Source organism: Phaenicophaeus curvirostris, chromosome Z, assembly GCF_032191515.1.
Source record: "Phaenicophaeus curvirostris isolate KB17595 chromosome Z, BPBGC_Pcur_1.0, whole genome shotgun sequence".
Classification (NCBI taxonomy): domain Eukaryota; kingdom Metazoa; phylum Chordata; class Aves; order Cuculiformes; family Cuculidae; genus Phaenicophaeus; species Phaenicophaeus curvirostris.
In genome coordinates, this window is record NC_091431.1 from 6,661,374 (window position 1) to 6,685,682 (window position 24,309).

Consider the following 24,309-nt stretch of genomic DNA (forward strand, 5'->3'; position numbering starts at 1 on the left):
ACCTTTTGTGGCCCTCCTCTGGACCTGGTACAACAGTTCCATATCCTTCTTACGTCAAGGATTCCAGATCTGGACACAGTACTCCAGACACAGTCTCATGAGAGCAGAGAATAGGGGCAGAATCACCTCCCTTGACCTGCTGGCCACGCTGCTTTTGATGCAGCCCAGGATATTGTTGGCCTTCTGGGCTGCAAGCGCACATTGCTGGCTCATGTTAAGCTTCTCATCAACCAGCACCCCCAAGTGCTTCTTCATAGGGCTGATCTCAATCACATCATTTCCGATCCTATAATGAAAATACTGACCACCACAGCACAGGTGTAGGACCTTGCACTTGGCTCTGTTGAACCTCATGAGGTTCTCACAGCCCCACTTCTCCAGCCTGTCCAGGTCCCTCTGGATGACATCCTGTCCTTCTGGTGTGACAACTGCACCACTCAGCTTGGTGTCACCTGCAAACTTGCTGAAGGTGCACTCAATCTCACTGTTAATATCATCAAGGAAAATACTAGACAACACTGGTCCCAGTACGATCCCTGAGGGACACCACTTGTCACAGATCTCTACCTAGATATTGAGCTGTTAACCACTACTATCTGAATGTGACCATCCAATCAATTCTTTTCCACCAGACAGTCCACCCATCAAATCCATATCTCTTCAATTTAGAGAGAAGGATTTTATGTGAGACTGTGTCAAAGGCTCTACAGAAGTCCAGACAAATTATATCCATTGCTTTTCCTGTATCCACTGATGTGGTTACCCCATCATGGAAAGCCACAAGGTTGGTCAGGCAGGACTTGCCCTTGGTGAAAAAATGCTGGCTGTCTCGAATCACATTTTCAACTGGATCAGGTTGTTCAGAGCCCCATCCAAGTGAGGGTCTGTCCAGACCTGCAGTAGCACTGAATAAAAATGAGTCCTCTAAGTTTGCGTGGGTTCTCCTTTTGCTCTTCCCTCTATTAGGAGAAAGAAGATCCTCATTGCTCAAGTATGGACTGAATTTCAGGCCCAGAGGTCCATGTTGTAACAGGCTTTTAGCAGACAGTGTTGAAAAGAAATACCCATTTGAATGACATACTTGATTTGAATAATCAACATATCACTATCAGTTAAACCATTCTGGGTCAGCATGTACTCATTATTACTGTCGAAAGCCATCGCTTGTTTAGAGTTTTGACTAAATATGGTCACAGTGCATGGAACAAACCTGGCCAAGGCAATACGCTAATCATCCAACACTTCCCACCATGACACAGATGAAACAAAAAGAAGACTACACCAGAGACACTGCCAGTGTAATAGTACTTGCTAAATCAAACCACCCATTTGGCTCTTGCATCCTTCCATATGCAAAGAAACGTGCATTGAAACAGGGCTGGCAGAGGCCCTAAGGAGTCCGAAGCATCTTTCACTACAGCTAATCCACTGCTGACAGGTGTTTGTGCAACACTTCCCAGCGACAGCCACACTGCTCCTTCCTCGTGTATGCTCCTGAGATGCCCTTCTTTCATTGCTCCTTGTTCTCCAGCCATGGCCATAGAGACGAGTTTCTTCCCTTCCTGTCTGCAGCAAGATTTTACATCTTTCTCAACTTCCTAGACTAGAATAAAGCAGGTTTTTCCAAGCTCTGCCCATAACTTTTGCTTTTCCTGCCTCTGAAGTTTCTGCTCCTCATCTTTCCCTAAGCAGTAAGTATATATAGCCTGCAGCCTAGTCTCTGTTAGTGTTAACTGTAACAGAATGATGATTACTTGGTATGCCTTGCAGAGGACAGCCCCACATGGACATTCAGGGTGAAGCTTCTTTTTTCCTAAAATAACTGTTGGCTATGATGGATTCATGTCCATTTTCAGCCCCTCCAGGATTGTTGTCTAATAATTCTCCATTTCATGTCTGGGCAGCTGACTGCCTAAGTGCAGTTCTTTACTCTTGTCCTCCTTGAATTGCATCTTAAAGCAGATTATTCAGATTTGTGTTTATCAGGAGAGCAGCCCCAACTCCAGTGTCTCAGCTGAAACACAAGACTTCTCTGCAGACACGGCAAGCGCTCTGCCAGCTGGACATGAGCCAGATGTAGCCTACCAGTAATTATACTTACAGTTATGCAGGGACTTTTTAGGGCAATTAGCAGCATGTTCTTGTAATCTGGACCTTTCTGATTGCTCCTCCTTTAATATCTCTAAAATCGTGCCACAGAGGAAAATCCCAGTACAAAGCCTGACAATGCATTGTGTTCTCTGTTAGGTGCCTATGCTTTTCAGTATTCTTTCACCAGCACAGCAGTGCCATATATCCTATGACAGAAGTATATGTACAGGTATCCACAGATAATTGTGCAGCCAGGTGTTGAGAATTGCTTATGGCTAGTAGAATCCTCCACGTCACCTTGTTCTTCTGCTCTTTGTCATTGTGCCCTTTAGAACATGATCTCTCCACTTTTTTTTAAGATGTGTGGCAGTATTTATATCTGAGCTGCACATGCATAGCACATTTGCCAGCTAAGGATTTTTCTTCATGAGGCGTTTCAGTGACATCTGGATCTTGCTTCCTTTACATCTGCTCATAAGCAGCCCTGCAGGAGTAGAACTCATGGTGATTCGAATGAAGACCTGCATTTCTGAAGTTGGAGTGGTATAAACGAGCATAAATCTGCACTTGATGTTTAGCTAACAGACACAGCATTTGCAAATGTATCTAGATCTTAAGAGGCTTGGTTGGCATCATCTTTCTTTAAATCCAAGTGTCAATGTTATGATATTTTTCCTTTCATGATTTCAACCCATCATTTTAAGGCAGTTTTAAATGCAAATTTCTTCATGACTAAAGTCCTGGAATGGCATCCTTCCTGTTTCCTGTTACCAGAGCATATCAGCTGGACAACAGTTCCTCCAAAACCCTAACCCAATACTCCTTTTGATAACTCAGGCATCTAATATATACTTCTGAAAAGCTGAGACCTCTGGGGGCTCTTGAGCACATTTCATGTGGTCTTGGTTACTTTCCAATTATCTCATCTGCTTTTTGCTGACAACTTTATACCTCTTTGCAGAAACTGGCTACACTACACTAATTTTCAGCTGAGATAATTAGCAAGTAAGAATTTAACTATCTCAGAGACTGGAGAACTCTTCCAGCTTTTGAGAGACATATTTATATGTGGTTTTGTCTTATTATTTATTCTCTGCACCACTTTTTTCTCTTCCTGTGTAATTTTTTACATTCATTTTGGTTTGGAAGCCAGATAGCAAGAATGGACTGACAGACTTAATAAAGCTTTTGTAAAAATAATCGGGGGGGTAAAACCAGATGAAGTGAAACACAAGAAATCAAGATGGGAAAAATTTCACTTCATGTAAATTAAGATGTAGTTTGATTAAAAGTGGAGCTTTTCTGCTTTTAAGGGAAAGTGAGTCTCATCTAATGATTCTTGATTACATCTGCCTTTTACCACTGGCTGCTTCTGTGACAGCAAAAGAAAAACCCTCAGTTTCTATTTCAACCAGTGACCATTCTGCAGGGAACAGTCTTCTGCTGGAAAACATCTCACTTTGGTCAGGCCTCTGTGTCCCCACCTCCTCTTAAGCAGTTCTTTATGGGCCCTACAACACTGCTGGCCCACCTGTTCTCTTCTGCTGTTACTATTCTTTGTCAATCTGTCATTTACATGACATAAAATTTCTAATAATAATCTGAACTAATCTTTGCATATGATCTCATCAACCTCTCACTGCTCAGGATTAAGTGTTATAACAATGGTATGAAACCAGCTTGAGGATGCCGTCCATCCCTACTTTTGGCTGCCTCACCACACTCCTGGGGTAGGTTCATGGGTGAAGATAACCTGCTTTTAATGCTGGAGTGGAGAGGATTGCAGAGGCATAGTCTTTTGCAGTTTGTGGCTGCACACCAAATAAGGGGCTTGTTTAAGGATGCCCAGGCTTCAGGAGTTAAAGCAGTTTATGCAATCCAGATCTCCCAAGTGTCATTCAGTGCTTCAAATGAAAGATTTTCTTATTTCCTTAGCTAAACATTTCTTTACTTCAGAAGTTCATTCCTGTTCCACATGTTTTAAATAAAAAAGATAAATTACACCATCTGACTGCTTTCTGGTTTTCATGGAAGTGAGGAAGCAATAAAGCAGCACTGGCTAAAACCAACACAGGACAGCTGCGCTTTGATGGCTTCAGCCTGCAGCCTTGAAGGGCTTACGTTGCTTTTGCAGAAAAGCTGCTGCCCTGATAGAATTCCCATTGGCCTCAGCCACGCAGGTGATGGACTTGGCTAAAACCTTCACCACAGACTCCAGCTACACCTTTCTGCAACACTGTGTCTTCTTCCTCTTCCATTCCTGCTAGCCAGTGTGATGATCAGGAAGGACGCAGATCCATAAAGAACTTTGGCTGAGCTCAGATTTTAGTTTTTTTTTGTTTTGTTTTGTTTTGTTTTACCAGGCACTGTAAAGTTTTTGCTACAGACAACTGACAGATAAAAAAGGGACTGTAAAGTGTTTATGGGGAACAGAAGAAAACTGGATGGGCGATTCTGTGAGATTAAAAATCCAGGCAAAAATTTAGTTTCAGATGATTAAGAATTGCAGCTCACCTCCTGTCTTCAATAGATGACAATAGAAAAATACTAAGATAACTCCAAGACTTGATGTTTGTTAGTAGAAGATAGCAATAAATGTATAGAAAAAGATGGGAATGAACTCCTTACAGACTGTGATGTGTGCTGTGTTTGGGGCATAACCCTACTTCACTAAAAATATAGCTTTATGGGTTACCTAAATGAAGCTGTTACATTTTATACAGCTTCCTTTATAGTTTATGAGCCAAACAGTCTGTCCTAAAGAAGTATAACCCAGTTAATAGATTTCTGTTAGGCTAGATAACCCCTGCACACCACTGCTAAGTGCAGCTGTTGTTATCAAGACATTGACTGCTGTATTTCACTGTTTTTTTGCAAAACGATGTAGAGAGAATTGCCTTGCTGTAAAGGATCTCTACTGCTTTAAGGAATGGCTCTCAATGGAAGAAAACTCTCAGAAGGGGATTTACAAGCCAGGGTTGATGCTGCTTACTCTTCCTGAATGCAACAGGCTGCCCAGCCTGCATGAGGACCCCAGCACCTGCACACGTATCCCTTTCTTCGGTAAGGTGACACATGCTGCTTGTTGTCCAGAGAGCTCTGTTCATGGTGAAGGATGGGGGAGAACACAATCCACAATTTACAACTAGGCTAAAGGCTGAATTGGGTCCTGTCCTGTCAGTGACTGTGCACACCACTGTGACAGCCACACTGGCTGTTTCTCTTGTCTGACTGGGATGTGGGACAAGTTCCTCAAGAAAATGCAGCCTGTTTTTTCAAATTGAGAGTTTTGTAATAAACTCAGTGCCAAAATCAATCTTAATGATGGCAAAGTTGCCATCCAGGTGCCATTGCGAAGAAAAAAGCTGCTTAAGCACTACAGGGAGAGAACAACTTCTCGTAGCTTGCTCCTAAGCAAGCACCCAATTACATCAACACTCTGGACAACTTGTTGCATCTTGTCTTGTTTTTCTACAGATTTTAAGAAGGAGAATATAACCAGTAAGTAGACTGCTCCACATTCTATGTTTCTAGAAGTGGGCATGATATTCTTTGTTGAAGATGCAGTTTGCACGGCATTTTTGTTTTACTCTGGTTCTGGCTGGCTGGATTCAAGTTATTACTAGGGAAGCCTAAGCTTCCACATCCAAGGCATGGGAAAACACAATTCCAGCTCTTCAGAGCTTTGGGAGAACATGGCTGGCAACCGTAGAGTGTGATTAAAGAGGCATGATGCTTTTGGGTGGTACCCTCCCCTCCAGCTCTTCCCCTTTCTTTCTACCCATGCTTCTAGTTTTGCTTTACTTATGTTTGGTATTTCTGATGCTACAACTGAGGTCTCACCGGCCTTACATACTGTTGCTGGCGTGGTTATGTATGTCAGGCTGGCTTTGTAAGACTTTACTCCCTAAAAGGGCCCAGCACTCTCCTCTAATTTTTGAAATCTGCCTGTTTCCCATGTGACCCCCACTATGACTACCAGTGAGACCCAGCCATGCCCTTCTATCTGCCTCCTATCTGTGACTTACACCTGCTTCTTGCCCTGCTGCTGGTCGTGTCTGAAACATGCACATCCAGCTCTTCCAACTGACATGAAACTGCAGTTTAGACCTCAGACATTAAGCTTGTCTCCCTAGAAAAAGGGAAAACTAGTGCATCCCTCCTTTTGTGCTCTGAACAGGTGAGGTCTGCAGATTTGGCAGTTGCATGCACCTTATGTATAGAGAAGAAAAGTGAAAAAAAGGTGAAATTGAGAGCTTTGGGGAAGGCCTTCGTTCCACCTGGCCACCCAGGTGCCAGGCGTCTCGTGCTGGGCACCTGGGAGACAAGTATTTTAGCACCTGGTGGGTGTTCCAGCATCACTGCCCAATGCTTAAAGCCTGCAGCAGCTGTCACCCCCTCCCTGGAGAAAGGGGCAAAAGGGAGAGATGCTGGCAAGTGAGTCCTGCATTGATAGGGTGATTTCAGCCTCCCCTTGGATGTTTTCAAGTTCAGGACATGGCCTTGGTCTCCTTTGTATATATGTGACCTTTCTGTTCAGCTCTCATGGTATTTTCCTGGGGTGGTATTGTGCAGATGTATGTGATTTGGTCATGAATCAAAGAGAGATAGGAGTAATGTATGAGTGATACTACTCCCTTTTTTTAACTTTAGCATCACTGTTATGTGCCCAAAGCTTTAGTGAACAGGAACCAAACTGTTATCTAGCTTGCTCATCAAAGTTATTCATTAAAACCCAGTAGGACCACCTTTATTATTCCTTTGGTTATCATGGCAGCAGGACCATGTATGAGGGCATTTGCATTTTCCAGGTCAACAAGAAGTCAAGGGTCCTTTTTTAGTATTGCAGTTGCTCCTAAAGCTCTCTATGTTGCTTCTCTAAGGTCACGGATGTTTAGTTCAAATCTGTGCAAAAGGTTTTTTTTTTTGGGATACTAGCTCAGTTGTGAGGCATTTCTTTCAGGCATTACTTTCCTTGCCTTTAAATGCAAGACAGTTATGTTCTAGCTCAGCTTAATAAGATTATACACCCCTGCAGAGCTACAGGTGCTGGTCAGGTAAGGACTGCTTGCTTGTAGGAGATACGAGGCAGAACATGATATCTTACACATCAGTCAAATAAATCAAAGTTAGAGTATTTTACTTTGCATTTGCTGTGAACTGGGTACATGTAGTGCAACCATTGCAGGTGCATGGCCAGTTTTCTCAGTTTGAAAGAGCTCGATTTCTCTGTTTGTGGGGTTTCACCAGATGATTAGATTTTATATATTAAGTGCAAATAGTTCCCTGTCTGGTCCTTGTATGTGCTTCAGATCTGTTGCCAATTGCCACATGTTCTTGTCTAAGACATGAAGTTTACTCTTGTGAGTTCCTGCTGTAGGGCGTGGTCTGAGACACCTTGACCCTGTGTTATTTTTCTCCCCCAGGGACTTGCTACAGTGGCAATGGGCAGTTTTACCAGGGCTGGGCCAACACCACGGTCTCCGGCATTCCCTGCCAGAAGTGGAGCGACCAGGTGTGCATCACTGTGAGACCCAAAGAACAGAAAGCCATGCTTGAGGCCCACTTTTCCAAAGAGTTCCCAGAGCTGGGCAGCCCATTCCCAGTGGAAAAGCTGAACAGGGGACAGGTTGCCTTAATTCTTGAGTTCACTATTATTTCATACCCTTTCCATATTTCAATCTGCAAGTTCCCCTTCCCATGGCAAGCTATGATCTCTCTCATTCTGGCAGGCTACTGAAAGTTCTACTTCTGCCTTTCTTTGCTGTTTGGTTTGGTTTGGTTTTATTTTGCTAATACCAACAGGAAAAATTATAGTGAAACACTAACTGATTTTTTTTCACCCCTGAGGCTCCCCACTTGCACAGGAGGACTCCTCAGGTTTTCCCTGAGTTGTCTGATGCTGAGAATTACTGCCGTAACCCAGGAGGTGAGAACGAACGTCCCTGGTGCTACACAAAAGACCCATCTGTGACCTGGGAGTACTGCAGTGTGTTTCCCTGTGGAGATGGTAGGCAATTGCCATTTATGATTTCTGCCACTGTGGTTGTTTTGGGGCCATGCAATATGTTTGTATCCAGAGTGCTCATGGCCACACTGATCTGTCTTCTCAATTTGGGCAGTCCTGGTTCATAGGTTCACTCAACCTGCAGGGGTAGCATGCATGAAGTGAAGACAGGCAAATTGAGCACCTTGCCTCAGATTATATTACAGCCAAAGGATGAAATCAAATTTCCAGTAATATTATGAAAAATGAATTTGCCTGCATTTTGAGGGAAAGATGGGGTTTCAGGCTATTTTCTGATGTTTTGCTTCTGATGATTTTTTTTTATAATAATAAACAATTCTAACTAAAAACAAATCTGAGAAAGATGGAAACAACTCAGCTCTGTGATGTTGAGAAAAAAAACCACTTCTTGTTCAAAGAACAGATCAACTTTTGAAACATACTTCTTCCAAGATACACGGTTTCTGGATCTCTTATTTCTGGAAATAAGACAATTTTGCTTGCACAGAGAACAGGGGTGCTATGGACTTTAGGGAACACAAGTTAGTATCAGTTTACCTGGCCTTAAAAAGAATGGTTTAAGTTTCTTTCTGCTCCCAATAATTGCATGTACAGATTAGTGTTTTCTAGAATGTCTCAAAAAATACTCAGCAGGTGGCTACCTGAATAGTAACTTCTTTTTCTAAAGATACAGCCAAATATATTTTACACTAGTTTACCATATTTGCTCTATAAAGAGACTGAGATACAAATTGTTGGAGGCAAGGGGATATTTCAGGAAAGTATCACTGAGTGATATTACTTGGTCTTACACTTCTCCCTGCAGATTCCTATTTGGACATATGATACATTCTGGTCTACATTGTAGACCATTGATCTATCCCACTGCAGACATTGCTATATTTGAATACTGTTGAGACCATCAGATGTGACCTCCCATCTGTAACTTTTGCAAACATTCCTTACCAAAATGTTGCTTCCTGCTCAATGGGAACTGTGTATTGGTGTTTGCTGGATCCTGGGGTTTCAGATTTGGCAAGCAGAAATGGGTTTTGCTCCCTGCAAACAAGGCTTCCCTGGTATGGTCCTCTCATGCAGTCATGTGGTTGGATGTGTAATGTTAGTAATTCCCAGGATGGCAGACTGACTCTATAAATACCTCTTAGAAAAACCCCTATAAACTAGCAGAGGCATAACCTTCTGATTTTGTTTGTGTTACAGCATCATTATCACTAGGAACAAGAAAACCACATGGAGAGACTCCAAATCTCCCTCCTCCTCCTTCCTTTTCCCCTACATATTCCATGACTGTTATCATCTCGATCATCTCCAGCTTTGCCCTGGTTGTGATCTTTGGCATTGTCACCCTGGTTTGCTGCCGTCAGCGAAAGCAGTGGAAAAACAAAAAAAGGTAAAGGTTGGGACTTAATTCGAGGCAGTAAATGTTGCTTTGAATGAGGGCTTACCCATTTCTGAGACCATAGTCCTATGAACAAGTAGCAGGGAGAGGGCAGCCCTTACTTTTCCTGTGGCAGCCCAGCACAGGAGTCCCTGTGCCAGAGCAGAAGATCACCTAGTGATTGTTGCAGGGACATGGCATAACACCTTGCTGTAAGGCTCTTACAGCTGCCCTCCTGAGCTTTCCTTTTCCATCCTGGAAAAATTAAGCTTCAGGGAAGATGCAGGTAGTTATCTCCTTGTTGTGGGCTGTGTACACACTGACCGAAAACTGCTTCTTAATTTCAGAGAGTCAGAGACACCAACACTCACCACTCTGCCCTCTGAACTCCTCCTGGACCGCTTACACCCTAACCCAATGTACCAGCGGATGCCCCTTCTCCTTAATCCAAAACTACTCAGCCTGGAGTATCCAAGGAACAATATTGAATATGTGAGAGATATTGGGGAAGGAGCATTTGGGAGGGTCTTCCAAGCAAGGTAAATATCCTATGTGTGAGCTCTTTTTATCTGGAGGTACTTGTGAAAAAATGGCCATTGGGCAATTTATCTGGACACTGAAAGTAATTTGTTCATTCACTCAAACTAAAATCAAAGGCATGTATACTAAATAGTATGTTCAGCTTTGAATAACTTCAGTACCAAAGCCTTGTGTAAAAGCTTGTCTAAATTTATCATCACTATTTTTGCCAACAGTATTGCCTTTACATGACCTATTGTGAAATTCTTGCATTTCCCAGTATTTGTGAATTTTTCGTGTATGGTGTCCTCCATTAGAACACCAGCTCTGGCCAGTAGTTACCACAGAGACCAATGTGTCATCTACAGTTAGGTCGTGACCCAGTTTCTATTTGATTCAGTGGCAAAACCAAACCAAATCAAAACTCCCGGAAAACCCCAGCCTACTTAGGCCAACAATTTTTTTTATGTCCTCCTTAGTTACTAGTTTTGTATTGTTGGAATTTGAAGTCTCTTTTACCAGTTTTAAATTTAAGGGATGAGATGAGATCCTAGTTCCGTTAAATCTCTCAGGAGGTGAAATTATGTACTTTTTCAAAAATGGAAACTGTTTCATTGGAAAACCTAGAGATGAATCCAGTCCTGCTTAGATGGAGGTGGATGGAGAGTGTCTTGTTAGCCTCAACAGAGTCCATAATTCCTGCAGTACATTCTTTGGCCAGTACTGGTCTCCTCAGAAAATCCCAACCCCAAATTGCTGAAAGAAAGTGATAGGCTGTTCAGTTCCATGCTTACTCACAGGATGGTTTTATTTTGTCCATTGGCGTTAATGAGTCTGGGATGTGGCTGATTTTGCAGCTGTATCTGGAGTAGTGTATGATGACCTCAAAAATCCCAGAAGACTATCAGAGCCCCACACGGGCCAAGACCTGCCTGGCGGAACAGCTCCCACTGGCTTCAAAGACAGGGGACTCTCCTTGCAAAATGCAGTCATAGTTGCAGATACAATTAATGTTTGCATTTTTGCTGTTGATGTGTCTGCTAGGAAATTAATTCCATGCAGGTTAACTGTGTTAGAGCAAGGAAACAGTTTCAATAGCTGTGATGGATTTCTTTTCTTGGAGGGATGCTTTTTTTTCCTAATGGAAGAAATACAGGCATACTTTTCTTTACTATAGAGAGAGCTAAAAATAACAAAGCTTGAAGGGTGCGCAGTGGGAAAATCACAGATGCTTAGTCTATGATTGATTGTTAGCCTGGATGGCAATGCCAAACACGTTTGAGCTTGAAATGAGAACAAGGAACTGTGCCACAGCTGTGCTTGGGGCGCCACATGCCAGCCAGCAGAAGGGTACAGGGCAGCCTTATTCCAGCCTCAGCGCAAAGCAGGGAATGCACTGTAGAACATTGCCTTCCTGCTTGTGTGGTGGGGCTCTTCACCATGCTGTGGGTGTGCAAGCAAGGCAGGTGGTCTTCCTGCCAAGTGCTGCTTTGACTGTGTGCTGGGAGTTTAAATATAATTTAAGAGCGACACAGACTGTCATCCACATTGAGCTGGACCTCTCAAAGGGTATTCAAATGTCACTAAAGCGCTGGGTTAAGCAAGTGCTAAAGTGCTATAGACACCTTTTGTGTGGATTTCATTCACCTCGGTGCTGCAATTTCTTTTAATTTAAAGTTTTTGCTATTGTCAGTGGAAACTAGGAGAAAAAAAGAGACAAAAAGAAAAAAAGCAACCCGCGTTCTTAGTGAGCATTTGCAAAGTGGAGAGTACTGTATCCTGAGAAATGTCTGCTCTTAATGGTTCAGGGAAGGACCACTGAAATATATCTTCTTAGTGTCTTCCTTATTTATATTTTTATTAATATCTCTGCCAGAATTCCTTCTAAAGCCTTATATTTCCAGGGAACATTTAAATCATTGACATATTTGTGCATCACGGGCAGATCAGTGCAGGCTGCTGATCCAGTAGCTCCAGCTGTGCATCCCTGCAGGTTACTGAAGCTATTACAACTCAGATCATTCCTTCCCATCTCAGGTGGATAAAATGTACTTGTCTACTTGTGTTAAATGGACGTCTTGAACTAAGTTTAGCAACTCTCTTACTTATCATGTCTCTCCCTCTCCTGTAAACACATCTCTGAGCATGGTGCCAGCAATGCCTTTGCCAGTTGGCTTGCTGTGAGTCCTGATTCACTGTTTACTCACTCCTGGGTCAAGCAACGTGTTAGGACAGGAAACGTCTGGCTATCATTTACTAGCTTCTCCTGAAAGTTTCCATCTTCACTAGGGGCAGCTTTGCACTGGAAAGGATGAGGAAGTAACCAGTTACCCTAACAGAAATCCTTAAGACAAGATTCAGGACCGATTTCAGGCCTGTGCTGACTGGGTTGTGGTGGCTGGCTCTAGAATCCTCTGCCCCCCAAAGGACCTTGCTGACCTCACATGCTACCACAGCACCAGCCTCATGTGGTTCAGTGTAGACCAGCATGCAAGTTTTCTCCCAGGGCTGGAGCTGCATGGTCCAGGGTTGGCTAATGGGTGCTGAGTCTTGCCTAGCAGGCCAGTAGGTCCTCACTGTGAAGGCACAGCTCATGATCTCTGCAGGAGACAAGGCTGTCTCCAAGGCTGGAATTTCTTTGACAGAAAACTTGTCATGCTCTTTCCAAGTGCAAAGGGTGTTTCTTTGATCTGTTGTCTCAAATGTAGCTGAAAACCAGTGTGGATGTTAATTAAAAAAAACCCAAAACAAAATGACAACAAAATGAGCCCCTGCCAATTAAAGGCACTCTCCTGCCTGAATACAAATTTCTCCAAAGGACAGGGTAAAAATTAGATCTCTGCCAGCCTCAGTAGGTGTTAACTGCATTATTTAATGATCTAGCAGAAGCTACCCAGCTGTGACACTGAGGAAGATGGGGGACAGGACACAATCTCAAATACAGGTTGAAGCTGCTTCACAGTTTTTTCTGTTACTGCTCTGGAAAGAAAACCTGACTGGAAACTGTAGGTAGGCACTGGGTAAAATCTATGGTTGCACTGGTGGTTAATTCTTTGAATGTCAGGTACCTAGAAGCCAAATGCTGCCAAAACTACACAAATCCATCAGTGGTGAAGAAATATTTCTCTGGCTAGACTGCAGGCAGAGTCTTTCTCTGTTCCAGATCACCGTGAATTTCCCAGGTCTGCTAAGAACTGGGCTGAAGCAATGCATAAATTACCAATAGCGAAATTACTTACTGTTCCCTGAAGGCTAAATAAAAGACTTTGTGCAGCTTAATCTCACTTAAGTTACATTTAGGTTAGTTTGCTTTGCAGGATTTCAGTGAAGAGGAGATGGATTGGTATACTTCAGGCTTTAGCTCGGGGTAAATTTCTCCAAAGCATGCAAGACTGAGCTTTGCCTACCATGCTTTGGCACTGCACTAGGTATGCTAGCCAGTAATGAATGGTAATCTACAATGGGGTTGTTTGGAGGACATAAAGACCCCCCTTTTACTACTTTAGAATGTTTTACTCGTTTCTTCAGGCTGGTGCTGCTGATTTTCTTGAGTGCTAAGATTAGACAGCAGCTGGTAGGTGCTGGTTTGCTGGTTCTTCTCCACTCCTACTAGACTAGGAATTCACTGCCAGCACAAAGGGGAAAAAAGGAAGATATTTTGCCACAGTGGAGGCAGTAGCAGATGAACGTGGAGTCTGTTCCTCTTCTCTGGCATGCCGGACCTCCTCATCCAAGTGTCTCAGCTGTAATCTGGCCACCTGTGAGATTCCTTTCTTAATGGGCACCCTGCCATCTTCTGACATTTGACATTTACAGCATCCAAGTGCATCTGTTGCAACTGCCATATGTCTGGAGTAGATGACAAGGAAACTGGAAGTTTGCTTTGGAAATCGGAACCTCCTCTTGCAGCTACTGAGCAGTAAAATAACCTGGCATTTGAGCAACAGGAGGGCAGTCAGGTTGGCGAATTAACATGACACATAAATGGGCACTGCTCTCCATGGGCTCTGGCTGGCTACCTGTAAAGAGCATGCTTTAACTGCAGGACCCTTGGGAAGAACTGGTGTCACATCTAAGGCATGTCACATGTTTGAAGAGTGGAAAGTTACTCTTTCATGGCAACAGCTACCCCTAAATCTTTCACAAGCCCATCTAATTCAGCTTGTTGAGGGCGCAGTGACCTGCGGAAAAGAAAACAAAATGCGTCTGTAATTACTTGGTCAGGAAGATCTGTTTCCCATGGGTTTGTGTCTTGATAAGCTCTATCTGAAGATTCACCAATATCTTAACATGAGTCTATTCATGCATTACCTTGTTCTTCAAAGGGCATGCATGCATGCTTTGTCCCTTCTGTCTTGTCACCTGTTTCCACAAAACTTGCAGGAACATGATAATTTCCTAGACTGCAGCTCCACTATGTTAAATGCAGCCGAAATTAGCTAGTTCTTGAATTAGCAGTCACACACACACAACACACAGAGAACAGCAGCAAAATGCTACTTCCCTTACAAAACTAGGGGAACATATTTACTGTAATTGTTGCTTTCACTCTAATAGTAGACAGATTTACCAATGCCACTATTGTGCCAGGTATAGGACAAGATGTGGTGAAAAGAAGACCTTTCAATATTTTCATATGAAATAGGTTTAGTTTTAACTCTGCTAAGCTCAGTTACTACATCCCAAAAGTGAACTTGTTGGACTGAAGAGTACATTCTACCCTCCATGATGTGACCTCCAGCCCAGAGAGAGGTTATTACTTACCATCCTGTTATTTATCTTTCTCTCTTTATCAGTCATGGTAAAGAGTCTGAAAGCATAAAGAGCAATGATCAAAAAAAGCTATACTGTATTTATTCCTTTGTTCCCTCTGAACTAAAATTACATGTCTCTGTCCTATGCAATGCAAACATTTCTTAGAGGTGAAGGTGGTCTTTCATGTTCCTTCAGTTGGTACTGGAGATTTCCACCATTTCTTTTCTTTTTTTTTCCTTTTGCAGCAGAAACAGAACCAACATTTGTTATGCGTGTACCCATCACCAATGCTTTCCTTTCTCTCCTCTCCCTGTAGGGCCCCAGGGCTGCTGCCATATGAGCCTTTCACGATGGTGGCAGTGAAAATGCTGAAGGAGGAAGCATCTGCAGACATGCAGGCTGACTTTCAGAGGGAGGCAGCCCTCATGGCAGAGTTTGACAATCCAAATATCGTCAAACTTTTAGGTAACTGAATGAGGCATCCATGTGCAGGGTACCACATTCTGCTGTGGGGTTGTTGGGGGTGCAGGGGCAAACACATGTGCATGGCTGGAGCTTAATGGAAATGGCAATGCTGATCTCTTTTGCAAGAGAGAATGCCTCTTGCAGAAAGGTGAGATTTTCTATGTGCCACTGAATGCTTTGCTAATTTGTCCACGAGCATGATCCTGAAAGTGTAATTCTGATGCTGTTGCCTGAAAAGGATCATGCATTGTAATAAACACTCCTCATCCTGCATTGAGTATACTCTTCATCATCTTGCTTCTTAGCTCTGCTTCCCATTTAATAACATTGGCACAGATGTCTTACAAGGAAGGCATGAGCTTCTGGGAGCTCTGATTTATTTTGTGGGTGCTTAAATAAAACAGGCACAAGTCTTGTTAGTTTTATGGGTGCTATTTACTATTGTGATGTCTGAATATTCACCAACATTAAAAAACCAAAATACAACAAATAAACAAAAAAAGCCAGCTGCAAAAGTGGTATTTTCCTTCCCTCATCAGCTCAAAGGAAATTCTAGTTTATTGAGTTTTACAGAAAGTCTCAGTGCCACAGCTGGCTAATAGGGCATTCTTCTATGAAGAAAGCTGCTGACCAAATTTTATTTCAGTGAATTTTCAGGTATTGACTGTGGTAGATGTCGCAAGCCACCTTCATCTGGGGATCCTGCTCAAAGTTACTGTATGCAGATCTGATCCCTGTGAACAGATCACTGAGATCCTGATTTATTTCATTAGGAAGCTTTGCAAAATTTGGAAATAGATAAATCCCAGTTTTGGGAAAGCTCAGTTGATGCACATACTTTGGCTTCAGAAAACAAAGGCAGGAAATGCCCCAAACTCAAATAAACAATGTGTTTATTGTCAACATATTTTAGGTCAGGAAAGGGTAAAGGTGCAGGAACAAACTAGTTTCACATCGAGGGGGTGTGGAGAAAAAAGCCATGTTGTTGAAGACAGCTTAGACTATAAAGCTCTCGCATACACTCCTCATGCTTGCCAGATCCTGATTTTATCACACTGGGAACAGCTGTCTGTTTTTCCTCAAAGATTCAAGTGTTAGGTCACCAACAAGAATTTCAGATTTCACAATAAGTTGGATTGCCAGTTGCTAAATAATGACCCTAAGAAAGCAAAATACATACATTTTAAATGCTGGCTTTTTTTGGTTGAAAAATTAATAATAGGCATGCAAATACTTTTGCCATAACACTGTATGCTTGGTAAAAGTTGTAGGAGTGGAGTCCTGCACTAATGTGGGACTAGGTTTTGCATCTATTAGATGAGGCAAATCTATCCTTTCTGTTCTCTGTTTTTCTGTTGTCTTTCCTTCATTTTTGAATGTCTGTTATGCCAAAAGTAATTTCTGCAACAAACATTTCCTTTTTATAAGCTGTTTATAAAAAAAAAAAAAGAAAAACTCAGAAGTTGTAGTGGGTGTCTCTTTGCATTTAAATGTCACACTGAAGCCTTCAACATGCCTTTTGTGGCTACTCCTGAAGTCTTCCTGCATATATGTAGCCATTATACCCATTACTTCCTGGGAGTGTGTCTTTCCATTTTCACCTGGAAAGAGGAAAATCTTGTGTTAGTGCCAAATTAAGCAGGAGTGGGCTTTTAATTAAGTATAACTCAAAAAGTGTATCTTTTCCCTGGAATGTCCAGAGAAATCAGGGAACTGCATCACATGTTAGTATCTCCCAAAGAGCTTAGCATCAGACCCCTAGTGAGGGAGCTTCAAAACCACAGAGATGCGTGTGAATCTGATACTATTTGCACACTTCATCTTTCTGTCCCTCCATGTCTTCTTGAATGTCACCCCTTTGTGTAAGTATTTTTTGATTTTTTTTATTTTTGCACAACAGAACCCTCTTTGCTACCCAAGCGATCTGTGTGGTGTATCTGTTTTCTTCCAGGTGTGTGTGCTGTTGGGAAGCCGATGTGCCTATTGTTTGAGTACATGGCCTATGGGGATCTCAATGAGTACCTGCGTGACCGCTCGCCCCGCAACCTTTGCAGCCTGATGCACAGTAGCCTGGACACACAGATCCGCCTCCCCAACCCTCTGGCACTGTGCTGCACCAGCCAGCTCTGCATTGCCAAGCAGGTAGCTGCTGGTATGGCATACCTGTCTGAGCGCAAGTTTGTCCATCGGGATTTGGCTACTAGGAACTGCCTGGTGGGAGAGAACATGGTGGTAAAAATTGCTGATTTTGGTCTCTCGAGGAACATGTATTCTGCTGACTATTACAAAGCCAATGAGAATGATGCCATTCCCATCCGCTGGATGCCCCCTGAGTCCATTTTCTACAACCGCTATACCACAGAGTCTGATGTGTGGGCCTATGGAGTGGTGCTATGGGAGATCTTCTCCTATGGCATGCAGCCCTACTATGGGATGGCTCATGAGGAAGTCATCTACTACGTGAGGGATGGGAATGTCCTCTCTTGCCCAGACAATTGTCCCCTGGAGCTCTACAACCTGATGCGCCTCTGCTGGAGCAAGCTGCCTGCTGACCGGCCAAGCTTTGCCAGCATCCACCGCATCTTGGAACGTATGTATGAGAGGGCTGTGGCCACCCCATCAGTCTGAGAGATTTGCCCAGGGGGATGCCCTATCTCCACCAGCACACACTGACTTGGAACTGCCCATGGGCTTCTTCTGAGCTGTGATTCCATGCAAAGCCCTGCTTTAGGTGGAGGAGAAAGAGTTTGTTCCTCAGCCAAGCAAAAAGTGTGGACTGCACCCCCTACAGTGGCTTTACCTCCTGAGTGGGACTATACTTTCCAAATGTCAGGACTAACCCCTGGCTACCAAGTCTGGATTTCTTGGGTTGGCAAGGGTGTTGGCCATGCTAACTCAGTACCTATATTAGGCATTTCCAGGAGCATAGAGTTCCCCAGGGAAAGCAAACCAACATTTTGCTGGCAGCACTTCCCTTCCTAACAGGTCCCTCCACATCTTTCTAGACTTATGCTCTTGGCTTTTATCTTTTTCTTCACTTCCTCATATGTTTTTAAGTATTATTTTAAAAAAAATGCAGAATTCAATCTTTTTGGGGATACTTTTTACTATTTTATTTTTGCATACTCATGGACTTTTGTAGATAAAAGATGCTTCTGAAGCCATAAACCAGTCTGGTTTTCCTTCAAGCTTCCACCTCTTCTTTGATACTCATGAACATATCATGGACTGAGTTAGAACAGGAGACAGCAGGTCCATCAGCAGCCACCCGCATCTCATGTTACACAGACAAGCAAAATCCTGTCTAAAGTGGAGCCTTACGTTTTCAAAAATAGGAAATCCACAGTGAGGTTCATTTGATGTTTTTTAAGATCTCAGCCCAAAGCTTGCCTCAAGCATTGCACCCCATATTTCCTGCCTTTCTCTGTGACAAAGAGATTTAGTGCTAAGGGAGAAATTCAGTCCAAGGGCCTGGTCCTGCACCTGGTTAGGTCTCCAAGGCGTACTTATTTGCCTCTGCCTGCAGTACAGTCCTCACTGTGCTGAGAGCAGGAAGAAATGCAGCCCCTTTTCCAGAAATGCTGCAGGTTATATTACTTATTTCTTTCCATTTCTATTCCTGTCATTGCCTCCTTTTTCTGGTTTTCCTTTCCTGACGGCAGCTCCTAACCCTTATTACTTCTCCCACTGCCACATTTCCTGGCCATCTGCCCTTGTGCTGCAATTTACAGGCACAGAAGCGAGGAACGTGGATGCCTGCCATCAGTGGGCCTTCAGACATAATCTGCCAGTTAGGAGAGGTGGAAAAAGGTTCATACTCCATTTGAAGTGTTGCAGGCTGTCCATCTGCAGGGTGAAGATGACAGTTTCACTTGAGACAAAAAACTTGCTGCTACACAAGAGAGTGCAAAGAAAGAGAAACCTTTGCTTGGGGCTGCAAAACACTGAAATGCTAAATTGCTTGGATATCTACACAGTGAGCACAAAATGACCAGTGCCGTGTAATCATTGAGCAGTCCTGCCATGCTACTATGACACAACCATTTAATGAGGATGCTAGCCCCATGCCCCGTGCTGAGAAACCCAAAATGCTGAATTCAGATAAAATAATTACTGGACATCCTTATATAGCTCCTGTTACTGCGTTATCACCACCTCACAATGCTGAACATTAAATTCTGTTAGATTTTGTCAGCTACCTGGCTGTTCAACACATTCTGTAGAGGAGGGATGGGGGGGTTAGCTACATCCTCAGATGAGTGGAGGTGCCTGCAGCCTCTGCTAAATGAGCCCTAGTGCACAGCCCAGCAGCTGCCCCATCTCTGTAAAAAGAGCCAAATTCAAGGGTCTTGCAGTGTTCAGGGCAGCAGGCAATTTGTCACTATCTTTAGAGAGGGCAGGATCAGACCTTTTACGTGGGTAGCAGTGTGGGTCCAGGTATTCAGCACCTCCTTCTAATCAGGAAAGTATCTTACACCAAACAACAGGTGTAAGTACAGGTTACAAAATATACACAATGGGCTAGTGTGAACAAACACACCCATCTGCCGTCCAAAGAACAGTCTGCCTTTCTGCCTACCAGGATGCCAATGCTGGTTTCAGTCACCTGCTCTCTATTTCCTCCAACTAGACTATTTTAAAACCATGATCGTGGTTTTCTTCTTGTTTTACTGTGGGATGAAATTAGTTGTCTGTAATGTCATAGTCTATGAAATTTCCCTTGCTTTCTTTATCAAAGAGGCACTCCCACAAATTTGAAGGAATACACTTTTCATTGCACTTTCCTAGCCCAAATCCATGCTCAGGTCAATGTAGGCCTGCAGTTATAAAAGAATGGAAAATTCCTTTCCTTGTCCAGCATTCCAGCCTTTGCATTATAAGCATGCATTGAAATATATGGTAGTGACTGACTGCAGGTGGGGATGCAAAATGCTTCCTGTGTGGTAAGAGGAAAAAGAGAATTTCAAGATCAACTCACAGAGAAGGTCTTTGCAGCATGCTCTCCAAGGATGATTATTGCTTCTGCATAGTGATCCGGCAGAAGGGCTTATCACCTATATAGTGATGCTTTTTAAGGATTAAATGGTAGACAGACCTTCTGCTGCCTTGATGTGTAGATGGATTTTACCCTGACAGCTTTCTTTTATGGTACGCTTTTCAGCTTGCTAAAAGCTGGAAGTTGATTTGCTTTCATAATTTGCCTTCATTCACAGTATTATCTTCCTTTTGTTTGAGACTTCTGCTTTCTTCAATGTATGTTATATCGTCTACTACTTCAGAAATTTCTAGATTTTTCTTTGTGACTATCATGTAACTTAAATTATTTTGAATGAGAATAAAAAGGGGTGTGAATGAGTAGAAGAGAAAAAGAAAATTTGTTTTTTAGAAAGTTGTTTGGAAATAAAAATATGTTGCAGTCTCTACTTTGGATTTATAAATCATGCAGTGAAAGAAGATGAACCAAAACCCTGAGGAGAAGATGATGTGCAGCATATTTAAGGTACCCATTGCTGGCTGTGAGTGCCCTACCTAGAGGGTTTGCAGCACATACACAGCTTTATCCTAGATGACGTATTGTGAAATCTAATCCCATGATTCTGGTTAAGAGTTGCATTTAAAATGCATGTAAAAATCATAAACTCTATAATTGATTTGACACTGCCTGCAACATGATTAAATCTGGTTTTAGAGCAATTTTGTCTCAGACCTGTGGACTAAACTCAGCTGTCTGGTCTCATTTCTCCAAGGGTATGTAGTAATTATTACTCTGTGATTGTTATACATTTCATAAATGATGGCTTTGAAAGGCATCCCAAGCACAGATGTACATTTTTCATTACCCCAATCTGTGTAACTTGTGTGCAATATTTTATAAAATAAAGAGTTATCATAAAAGTATAATACTAATTGTGATGTCTCCATTTTCTACCTGCTCCTGTACTGGATTTTTTTTTCTGAAAATGGATGTGTTTAATTTTATTAAATTAGCTTTATGACAGATTTTAATATCACAGTTGTTATACATTATAGACAGCTGCAGTTTTAAGTTACTCTATTCTGTTTGCTCAAAGGCTTGTTGTTTTGATGGTTAAATGGGTGTTAAAGGAACACATTAAGAGATTATAGATTGAGCAAGACACATTAAATTAGCCAGTCAGATTGCTCTGGAGGAGGCCATTTTGCAGGACAGCATCTGGGTCAGAGTGGGAGCGTGCTGAGCTCTCAGCATGAGTGGTAGTCTCATGATATTAATGATGCAAGGAGAAGAGAAAGGGGGATGTTTTTACATCAGCATTGGTTGCTGTCCCTTGACCACTTTCACAATGTGAAAGACGTTTCATGTAGATTGGAATGGCATTTGCCTCCCTCCTGATTTTTCCTGCCGTTTGTATCTGGATTCTGATTTCACACACAGATGTGTTGGGAATTAAAGCATGGTATAAAATCAAAAGGGAATTGAGTTTGCTGTCTGTGGAACACGGGTGAGAAAAGTTTGTCACTGACTGATTTATCAAAAAATGTCGTAACCTCTTTTTCTGCGCATGATTCTTGAACTCATTCAGCAATCTACATGAATTTTAACTATTTTAAAATTTTAAAATTCATTGCAAATATTTGAAAATCAGAACTGGGAAGTAAACCCAAACTTCCTGAGTACAATTAGCTAGGGAAACTATAAAGTACATAATTTCTTTTTTTCGCAATACAATATAAAATACCTTCTGCAAATAGTCTTGCTTGAAATCTTGCCTTATGGAAAAAAAAAAGTGGTTTGTAAATATTGTCCTCACTGAGAAAGTCAATAATGAGTTAGGGGTGCCATTTTAGATGGATTAGTTCTTACATGCCAATTTTTTTCAAATTACAAGGAGAAACCGGACCCTCATTTCCCACCACAAGACCAAATAGTTTTAAAGTGTGTAATGGATTATTTAATTTATTATATAAGTTTTCTTGGCTTCTATTTGTATTCTTATGAATGAATATACCTGTGTGTGGAAACGGGCAAGGTGAGGAATCACACTTTGTGCAGATGGAGAAAAGGGTTTCTGTCAGCCTTTGGTGCAAATTTCTCACTGTGTCTTTTAATACCTTCATCCACTTCCATTCTGTTTAAAAATTCTCATCTTCAGCTGCATGTAATGACATGTTGCTTCCTCAAAGGAAACTTGAGGTCCTAAGAGGCCTTTGCGAAGTCACTGACTTCACAGTAACATGGGAGCTACTCCCTCTCTCTGAGCTGGTGTGGAGCTCTAAAGTAAATGTGAAACTGCTTTGCATATTTCATAAAGAAATTGGAAGCTGCCAGTGGTTCTCAAAGGCAGGGCTAGGATATTTTTCTTACTATCGAGAAGGAATAAAAAGAAAAATCTTGTAAATTCACCGTCCCAAACAAAGACATAGAACCCGCCATAAAAACACTGTGGATGCTTTTCAAGTTTCTCAACCTTAGGGGAGAATATAAAGACTCATTCACTGGAAAGTTGTCAGAGACTCACTTTTTCATTTAGTCTTGCTGTATGTAGCCAAGAGCATTCCCTAGAGGCAGCTTTCCATACTGTGGCCATCTGTAACTGTGAAAACGGTAAGATCTGAGGAGTTCAAAGCTGCCTGAAAGCCAGTAGCTACAATTTTCTTCAACACAGGAGGTGGCAGCTCGAAGTGAAGATCACACTTTATATCACTGGCATATTTCTGTGCTAACTTCTCCTAGTGTCCTGCAAATTTAGGATTAAGTAAATAAGAGTTTAATCAGTAATTGATAGATGGGATGTTTGATGTCAGATTTGGACCAATATGCCATAAATAAATAAATAAACAAATTATGTTTATTAAAGATATATTTCTTTTGTTCTTCTAAGATGTTTTAAATCTCATGCTATTTATAGGCCCTTGTGTTTACTTTGACTGTGAGATAACTACACTGTACCTTCCGTATGTTTATCTGCCCTCCCCCATGGTTCTTATGTAAAAGAGATGTTAGAGCTTGGGGGTTTATTTAGGCTAGCAAACTTTTATGTAGGCAAACAAACTAATGGGAGAGAGGATCCGTGCAGAAGGGAGGAATGTGGGATAAATGAAGGGGGGTATATTCACTCTCCTTGATGGTAAGCTCATGCTGTGCTAAATTTAACTTCTCATTTAAAGTGGTGCTGACTTCACAGCAGTGACCCTGGGAAGAGGCAGGCTTTGGTTACAGTGAAGATGGAGAACTTCTCGTGGCTGATGGGGCAGGCACACTGATACAGGATCTCTGCGTGGAAAGGGCAGCAGCAAAAGGGTCCTCCTCCATTCTTTGCTGAAGAAGCACGCCACTTTCCCCAGGGATGCAACACCAGGCATGTTTGCTCCTGTGCTGGATTAACCTAGATTTAGCTGGGATTTGCTTCCAGTGACTTTTCTATTGCTCATCCTGTTCTGGACCACAGTGAGCTGTACTGGTTCTCCAAGACCCTGAACTCCCCACACCTTGTACTCTTCTCAAGGAAGGCAGCAGGACAGCCCTGCTCCTCTCTTCCCTCTCTTCTTCCCAATTCTGTATAACTTTCATCTAACTGTAGGGTCCAGGCAGGTGTGCATCTAGAGAGCAGATCAGCACCGACAGTAAGGTGCATGTTTCCACAACTCCTGCAGGGGCAAAGGGATGTTGGTTGTGTTGCCTCTGGTCAGGTCAGTGCTTTTCCTGCCCCAGGTGGGTACCCAAAGTGTGATACAGCTGCAAGTTTCTGCGTGGCTGAGAGCCTTCTTTAGAAAGAGCCTCTGGTAAGGACTGTACAAAATGTTCAGATCAAAACTTACAGCAATTTGAAGCCAGTTGTTTTTGGGTGTCATTACTCGCCCTGATGAGAGGAACTGCAAGTCACTAGGCTGCTGCTTGTCTCCATTTCAAGAGAAATTAGGCTGATTGTAGCATGGCATTGGTAGCACATCACAGACCAACAGCTGTGGACTGGCAGGGGAATAGACAAGATGACTTGATATAGGTATGCCCTGCAAATGAGATCTTCAAGTCAATACCAAAGCATGATAATGATCTGTCCTCTTATTAATCTAAGATGTGAAAAATTGTGAA

At 42.5% G+C, this 24,309-nt stretch overlaps 1 protein-coding gene across 1 annotated transcript in view; it reads left to right on the forward strand.

Annotated features, from left to right (window-relative positions):
* MUSK (muscle associated receptor tyrosine kinase) overlaps positions 1-18,557 on the forward strand; it is a 53,902-nt gene extending 35,345 nt beyond the window's left edge. Inside the window, exons 10-16 of the mRNA XM_069880292.1 lie at positions 4,979-5,178; positions 7,518-7,606; positions 7,942-8,101; positions 9,320-9,509; positions 9,845-10,036; positions 15,088-15,236; positions 17,188-18,557. Coding sequence (XP_069736393.1) covers positions 4,979-5,178; positions 7,518-7,606; positions 7,942-8,101; positions 9,320-9,509; positions 9,845-10,036; positions 15,088-15,236; positions 17,188-17,864 — 1,657 coding nt within the window. The 3' untranslated portion in view covers positions 17,865-18,557. The remainder of the gene's footprint in view (positions 1-4,978; positions 5,179-7,517; positions 7,607-7,941; positions 8,102-9,319; positions 9,510-9,844; positions 10,037-15,087; positions 15,237-17,187) is intronic.
* Positions 18,558-24,309: the final 5,752 nt, after the last annotated feature.